General features: G+C 37.3%; 1 protein-coding gene across 1 annotated transcript in view; it reads left to right on the top strand.

The window, feature by feature from the left end:
- ANK2 (ankyrin 2) overlaps positions 1–8,962 on the top strand; it is a 372,922-nt gene that overhangs the window by 271,796 nt on the left and 92,164 nt on the right. Inside the window, exon 25 of the mRNA XM_042780930.1 lies at positions 3,300–3,444. Coding sequence (XP_042636864.1) covers positions 3,300–3,444 — 145 coding nt within the window. The remainder of the gene's footprint in view (positions 1–3,299; positions 3,445–8,962) is intronic.

Below are 8,962 nucleotides of genomic sequence, written 5' to 3'. Positions count from 1 at the left end.
TTTTCCAACTACCAGTGATTCTTCTTTGTTTCCAGCTTTTGTAATCCAATAACCAGTGATAAGCAGCACATCTTGATTGCATGTTCAATCAATTTCAGACTGCAGAAATTGATAAAAATCTTCAATTTCCTCATCTTTGGCTTTGGTGGTTGGTGCATAAATTTGAATAATAGTAGTATTAATGGGTCTTCCTGTATATATATGGATATTATCCTATCACTGACAGCATTGTACTTCAGGGCAGATCTTGAAACATCCTTTGTGATGATGAATGCCACGCCATTCCTCTTCAGTTTGTCATTCCTGGCATAGTAGATCATATGATTGTCTGATTCGAAATGGCCAAAATCTGTCCATTTCAGCTCACTGATGCCTAGGATATCAATTTTTATGCATTCTATTTCATTTTTGACACCTTCCAATTTTTGTAGATTCATACTTGTACATCCATGTTCTGATTATTAATGGATATTTGCAGCTGTTTCTCCTCAATCTGAGTCGTGCCGTGTCAGCACATGGAGGTCCTGAAAGACTTACTTTATCCATTTCAGTAAGGTTGGTTCTACTCTGATGAGGCAGCTCTTTCCCAGTCCTATTCTGTGTAACTTTCTGACCCAAAGGGCTCATCTTCCTGCACTGTATCGGACAGTGTTTCCAAGCTATTCATAAAGTTGCCCTGTAATGTATCAGACAATGTTTCTCTGCTATTGATAAGGTTTTCCCTGGCAAATTTTTCAGAAGTGTATGGCCTCCTCCTTCTTCCTAGTCTGTCTTAGTCTGTAAGCTGCATTGAAATCTGTGTAACTCTCCTGGCATCTGAAACACCAGTGGCAGAGCCTCAGCCTTACAGCAACCTACAAGCCCCACAGGATGACAATCTAACAGACAAGTTTGTCTCCCTGAGCTGTTGGAAACCTCTACACTCTCCATTTACATAATTCCTACCTGGAACCTGCCACTTTGTGGTCCCTGGCTGCTTCCTCCCTTTCCTGGCTGTAGGGAGCTTGGGGCCTAGCCTTGCCTCTTACCCCTTTACCTGAATATCCTGCCATATAATCCATGAAATTATTACCAAGAAAACTCTTTAGCTCTACTCTGAAGCACATAGGGTTGCCATGAGTTCAATTCAACTCTATGGCAATGGTTTTGGTGTTTTAAAATATGTAACACTTAATATATATAAATGGGAGGTCTGGTTGGCATACTGCCTAAGGCATTTGACTGCTAACCAGAAGGCTGGTGGTTCAAACCCACCAGCCACTCCTTGGAAGGAAGGTTAGGCAATCTACTTCTGTAGTGATACTGCCTTGGAAGCCCAAGGAGAGGTCACTATGAGTTGGATACTACTCTACGAAAGTGGGTTAATATATAAATACAAAGTAGTGAGATGCTGAGGACATACCTCTTTTAAAATGTCTTAATGCTGTCTCTTTTCAAATCAATTACTGTTGATTTTGGAAATAATATCTTAAATAAATGTGATTAAATCATTAATATTGAACTTAATTTAGGAATAAGGTATATTCCTTCAAGTGCTTTCCCTTAATTTGGTTGTCAGGCTGAAAGTGTATGCTTCACTACCCTCAAGACTCTTCAAATACAGTTTCTCTCAGCTATCTTATTCCTCCATCTAGCACATTAATGAGATATAGAGCATTTCTATGAAGAAGTATTAACTGAATTACCTGAAGGCTATTTTGAAAGCCTTCTGTTCCAATGTATTTGTAGGAATGTACACTTACCATTTTGGCTTCTAAATGTGACCTACAAATTTATTATTTTTCTGCCACCAATTAATTACTGAATTTACTCTTTTTTCATCCTTATTTTCACCTTTAAGAAGCTATCTAGATTTGAAAAAAAAATCCTTATTATACTCAGTGATGTTTTTAAAATTGAATTCCAATTTGTTCATCAAATGTCACAATCTGCTCACGTTATTCTAGTGTAGTACATACTTTGTAAATCTTATAAATTGCTATGATTCCATTTAAAATATTTCATATTTGTTTTAGAGCAGTAGACATTTCTTAGCGTATTACCAGTTATGTACACAGATTCCTAATGCTGGACATTATGTATATTGAAGTTGTCAAAGATTTCATATTACTTGGTTCCACCATCAACACCAATGGAAGCAACAGTCAAGAAATCAGACAACGTATTGCACTGGGCAAATGTGCTGCAAAAGACCTCTTTAAAGTACTGAAGAACAAAGATTCTCTTTGAAGACTAAGGTGTGCCTAACCCTAGCCATGGTATTTTCAACCACCTCATATGCATATGAAAGCTGGACAATGAATAAGGAAAACCAAGGAAGAGTTGATAATTTTGAGTTGTGGTGTTGGTGAAGAATACTGAAAGTACCATACTGCCAGAAAACTAACAAATCAGGAAGAAGTACAGCCAGAATGCATCTTGGAAGCAATGGTCAGACTTGTCTCATCTATTTTGGTCATGTTGTCAGAAGGGGGCATACCCTGGAGAAGGATATAGATGTTGAGAGACCATGTAAGCGCTGTGATTTGCAGTCATTCAGAGAAGGCTTGAACACTAACCTTATTGGTAGCCATTAAGAGGATTTGAAAAATAATAAAATTTGAGACAGCCAAATTTGATGAGGAGCCCTGATGGCACAATGGTAAAAGCACTCAACTGCTGTCCAAGAGGTTGACAATTTGAACTCACTAGCCACTCCTCGGGAGAAAGATGTGGCAGTACACTTCCATAAAGATTAGTTGGTAAAGTGCAAGGCCAGCAAAAAAGGGAAAGCCCCTTAATGAGATGGATGGATTGACACACTGGTTGCGAGGATGGGATTCAGGTGTAGAAAGCATTGTGGGGCTGGCATAGGACTGGGCAGTGTTTTGTTGTGTTGTATACAGGGTTGCAGTGGGTTAGAGCCAACTCAACAGCACCTAACAACAATCAACAACAGTATATAAAAGCTAAGTAGTCTACATGTTATACTACTTTTCAAGTTAAATGGTATAAGCCATAAACTACCTATCATGATAAAGAAACAATTGGTAAAGCAAATTGACTACTATTAATAGAATTACAACTCAAGTAATTATTTTTTCTTGGTAAGTAATGAGAAAATGGATCAAATATTATATCTCTATGTTTTAGCACCTTTCAGTTGCCTGCATGTGTTTTGCTGTGTTTTGGTATGCAGAGTTTCTTTGATGTCAATTTCATTATACTGATCCATTTTATAATCATAATTGTATTTTGTAGTTGATGTAAATTCAATTTTAAATGACTCATTTTATCCATCTTATTCTGGTTATTTCAAGGTGATGACACAATGACAGGTGATGGAGGAGAGTATCTTAGGCCTGAGGATCTAAAAGAACTTGGCGATGACTCTCTACCCAGCAGTCAGTTCCTGGATGGTATGAATTACCTGCGATACAGTTTGGAAGGAGGACGATCTGACAGGTATTCATGTAAAGCCTTATACTTGGTATCAAATCAGAAATGTGTGTAACATATTTTAATTACTGTAATAAAAAATATATACTGTGCACTTACTAGGTACTTCACCAATCTCAGCATTTAGCATTTTATTCCATTTTCTAACATCTTTAAGAAATATCCATTCTAAAAACCTGGAAACTGAAGCCTACAGAGATTAAGTAAATTTGGTCGGTGTCAATCAAAAAGAAGAAGCAAGCTATGATTAATAAAGAGCTCTATGTCTTAAAATCTGCTCTTAATCTTCTACCACTTTATTTTTACTGAAATGAAAAGGACAATTTTGCCTTATAGGGACACTTACTTATTGGTATCTAGAAACACTTCACTCTCTTTGGTTTTTAGTACTATAATTTCTGTGAATAAAATTATGCTGTGTAAAAGATTCCCTGGAACTGACATTTCCATGGAAAAGAATAGGAGCAGAATGTCATGAGAATCTGAAATCAAAAAGCAATCTCAGCAAAATCTGCAGGGGGCCAGACATTACAGATATATCTGGGCAATTTATATAATATTCTGAAATATAAGAATTATATTTTGGTGATTACTAATTAGCACAACTGGTGTTTGTTATTTTTTGAGGCAAGCCAAATAAGAGCATCCCATGATACCTCCCAGAAGTGACTGCAAATTAAGATCAAGTGTAGTCCATGTAGTGAAATGAACATGTCTTTTACTAATCATATCAGGCTTATCCTTTAAAAGTGGCTCAATTCTAAGCTCTTTTATGAATAATCAGCATATTTTGAGTCTCAGAAATAAATCTCTATAAAAAGTAATAGATTTTAAGGGATAACTAGCAAGAAAACAAGCTTTCCTTGAGCATCAATACCCCTCCTCCTCTTTTTTTAAGAATTCAATATGAATTTAATGAATGTCTCTTTGTGCCACACTTAATGGTAGGTGTGCTGGGGGTACAAACATGACTAAGATATGATTACTGAGTTCATATTCTTGTAAGATAAAAAAGACTAGGCTACTGGTGCACAAAATGTTATTGAGAACTGCAGCTTAGCCTTTCTGGAGGAGAAGTTCAATCCCAAGCCAGGAAAGAATGATAAGTAAGAACAGTTGGTAAGGAAACGTGTAGAGAGAGGGCATTTGAAGACTTAACAACCTCATGAACAAAGGCTTGTGATATGTGTGAGAAACAGAAGTAGTGTAGTATTGCTAGTGTGGAAGGGGATTAGGGAGGAGAAATCATATTTGCATTTTAGATGAATTACTCAGAGGATGAATTTTAGAAAAAACTTGTAAAAGGGATAAACATTGATGTTGAGAGACCATGTAAGAGCTGTGATTTGTAGTCATTTAGAGAAGACTTGAACACTAACCTTATTGGTAGCCATTAAGAGGATTTGAAAAATAATAAAATTTGAGACAGCCAAATTTGGTGAGGAGCCCTGATGGCACAATGGTAAAACCACTCGACTGCTGTCCAAGAGGTTGGCAGTTTGAACTCCCTAGCCGCTCCACGGGAGAAAGATGTGGCAGTATTCTTCCATAAAGATTATAGCCTTGGTAACCTTACAGGACATTTCTACTCTGTCCTATAGGGTCACTATAAGTCAACTCCATGGCACACAAGAACAGATTTGGTGATGGTATTGGCAGGCTAGGTGAAGAAGAGTCAGGAGATTAGAATGACTACTTGGCTTTAACAGGAGAAGCCACTCTGGGAGTGAGGGTAGGGAGGTGATGGTGTTACTCTTGCATATGTTGAGTTTTGACATATTGATATATTTGGATTTTGTAATCTGAGATTCTTGATAGATTTTAAAATTCACTAATATGAAATATTTATAACTTTGTATGCATTCATGATAATTTATGAATAATCATACTACTCCCAGCCAAAAGCCTTCATTTTCAGCAGGATCCCTTTTATTAAGAATAAGTGGTTGATTTGATCCCTTTTGCCTCTTTCGAAGTACTTACAATAAGAAAGAATTTAGAACAATATTTTCAATAAAACAGAGGTAAATGGTTTGTATAATTTTGAGCTGTAAGAACAGGGCATGAAACAAACAAGACATGATCTTATGTCCAGGTCCATGCTTTTATTTCCAGAACACCAGATGTTTTCATGAGCTCCAAACTGGAATGACAAGCAGCATCTCATTTTCATGGGTTTCTTGGTTTTGTTTTATTACTATTACAATTATTGTTTTTGCTTAGGTTGTTTGATATAAGTAAGTTATTATAATTTTTTTTTTTTTTGTAACCATTTTTCCTCTTCATTATTTCTTTATTTGGTATGCCTTCAATAGTACCATGCCCAGGTAGGTATTACATAGCATGAAAACATGACCTTCCTGGATACATCAACATTTCCCTGCTCATTGCTTAATGTATGTCATTGTGTGTGTATGTGTGTGGGGGATGTTTATATTCTAGAATTATGGATTTATTATGTAATTAGGATTTTTATTGAATTTAATAAGTATAGCAGGTGAATCTATCACTAGAACTAAAGTCTGACCTGACTCAGGCCTGAGTTTGTTTTAACTGTCACATTGCCACCTTGTGGTTGAGCACACACTAGCATTGTCTTTGCAATGCTAATACGTAGTTAGAGATGACAGAAGTTTCTGAAACATAAAATGTACATGGATGTTGAAGAATAAAAATATGTACAAGTCAATGAACAAAAAATACAACTAATCTTTGATTAGTTGGATTTTCTGTCTATTTTATCTCATTATTGCTTCCAAAGTTAAAAAGCTATCCAAAGTCAAGATAAAACATTGAATAATAACTAACCACAGATAAAGTGATAAAGAAGTGTCTTTGAGTATTAAAGCAAACACACTGAAATTTTTGAATATTCCCTTATTCACTGTAGTTGTACAGCTCCATTAATTGAAAGTCTAATAAATATTGCAGTTTACTAAGATAATAATTATCGTATTTTCAGTGAAATTACAAACTTTCATACTAAGGAGCTCTGGTGGCGTAGTGCCTAAGGCATTTGAATGCTAACCAGAAGGTTGGCAATTTGAACCCACCAGCCACTCTGTGGAAGGAAGACTGGGCAATCTACTTCAGTAAAGATTTACTGGCTCGGAAACCCAGTGGGGATTGCTATGAGTCAGAATCGACTTGATGGCAGTGAGTTTGGTTTTGGTTTGGAACATGTCTATAACACAGTTGCACCATACTGAAATAAATAAATAAATAAATAAATAAGGACCATAACAAAACGTTTGATACATCTGTTAGCTGAATAGCAAGTAAAACTTTACACTAATATGAGTCTGAATAGTTATAAATTCATTTAATGAACAGCAGGACCTCTGACTTAATGAAATAAATCGCAAAATAATTGAATTGTTTGTAATGTTTTAAATCAGGGTGGCATTATTCAAGACCATTGTTCTGGTCATTATTGTTTCAGGGAGGATAATTTCTCCACTGATGGAATATTCTACTATGTTGATTTCATTTACATAGATTTTGTGACAGATCATAGAAACAAAAGAGCAATTGGAAACTATAAAAATTGATTAAATATCCAATTTGCATTTTAGAAGGCGTTAAACAGAGTGAATTACAATAGCCATACAGAAAAAGACAGACAGATGGTTCCTAAGTAATTATTCTTCCTTCCTCTCTGTCTTTCCAACTCTGCTCTCTCTGTCTACATATCCTAATATTATTTGAGAATTTAAGAGCTACTGATCTAGTCCTGCTTACCTATGCCTGGAACAAAGCATATGCAAGTGCAACTTATCTGTCTTTGTGATTTAAAGCAGGGAAAAGAAAATGTTCCATCTACTAAGTGGGAAGGAGTTCTGGTGGCACAATGGTTAAGCTCTTGGTTGTTAGCCAAAATGTCCATGATTCAAACACAACAGCTAATCTGAGGGAGAAAGATATGCAACCTGTTTCTGAGAAAGATTACAGCCTTAGAAACACTGTGGGGCAGTTCTACTCCATCCTATTGGGTCACTGTGAGTTGGAATCCACTCGATGGCAATGTGTAATCCACCAATTGAGAAAAACTTTTACTGAGATCAAAGCCTCTTTTCCCAATAATTTATTCTCTGTCCCTGCCTCAAATTCAAGGTCAGGTGAAAATTAGTTAAGGTAGCCTGTAGCCTGTTTACAAAGTACATCATCAAAAGCCAACTATACAGTTGTGAAAACTCAACCATGATATAAACTGTCTCTAAGTGCTCTGGCTAAAGCCCCTGAGTATGGATTTACTAAAACATACAAGCTAACTCCTGCCCTGGCTGTATCAGAAGCCTACCTTCTCTAAGTGTCTATATGACATAAAATTGCTAATTCCAAAATTACATTTAGATTTCATTTTATTATAAACACACAAATGTATATAGATATAAACACATTGCATGAGGCAGCCAACTCCTTTTGTTCGTGTCATATACTATCTGCATACTTGGAATCTATTTTCTTTGGTATAAACCTACCTGCAAAACAAGAGGGACAAGACGCTGGAATCAGTAAACTTGGCTATATTGATACCTTATAAAGATGACAGTATGTTGTTGTTAGGGGCCGTTGAGTAGTTTCCAACTCATAGTGATCCCATGCACAGCAGAACGAAACACCGCCCCATCCCACACCAGCTCCACGATCCTAGCTATATGTGAGCCCATTGTTGCAGCCACCCTGTCAATCCATCTTGTGGAAGGAACCATATGTCTAAATGGAAAAAATGACAGTATACGGCACATAAAATTAGGTGTATTTGAAAAATGAAAAAATAGTTTCTACTAAAAAATGTGCTACCTTAACATTTAGTCAATAAATCTGCAGTGCTTCACTGGTTAAATACCTATTAACAAAAAGAAAATGAAAGTTTGCCTCTGTAAACAAAAACCTTGTATCTCTCTCTCACTCTCTCACATGCTTTTTCTCTCTTTCTTTCTTTTCCCTATGGGCTTTGGGCTAATAATTTGAATAGTGATCTTTAATTCTTGGACTAATATGTATAAAGTGTAGTTACAGGTTACAGGTGAGGTGAGACAACTCAGGGACTCCCAAAGTAGCAGGCGGGAAGAGCAGGAGCAAGGGGATTAAAAGCCAGGAAGCCAGAGAGAAGAGCAATCAGCCGAAGGGATTAGGTGAGGAGAGGAAACTCAGGCCCGCCCAAAGCAGCAGGACGGGAAAGCAGGAGAAAGGGGATAAAAGCCAGGAACCCAGACAGAAGAGGAGTCAGACCCAGGGATACAGGTGAGGAGAGACAACTCAGGGACGCCCAAAGCAGCAGGACCAGAGAGCAGGAGAAAGGGGATAAAAGCCAGGAACTGGGACAGAGGAGCAGTCAGCCCCAGGGACAACTCAGGGACGCCCAAAGCAGCAGGCCAGAAGAGCAGGAGAAGGGGATTAAAAGCCAGGAAGCCAGACAGAGGTACAGTCAGCCACAGGGACCCAGGTGGGGGTGATACGAGAGGTCTCCAACAACAAGACAAACTTGTCTGTCAGTTTGTCCTGCTGTGGTGACATGTAG

Source organism: Orycteropus afer, unplaced genomic scaffold (genome assembly GCF_000298275.1).
Source record: "Orycteropus afer afer isolate SDZICR_OR568_19922 unplaced genomic scaffold, OryAfe1.0 scaffold00071, whole genome shotgun sequence".
Taxonomy (NCBI): Eukaryota; Metazoa; Chordata; class Mammalia; order Tubulidentata; family Orycteropodidae; genus Orycteropus; species Orycteropus afer.
The sequence above is the reverse complement of the archived record's forward strand: the minus strand, read 5'-3'. Positions and strand labels throughout refer to the sequence as shown.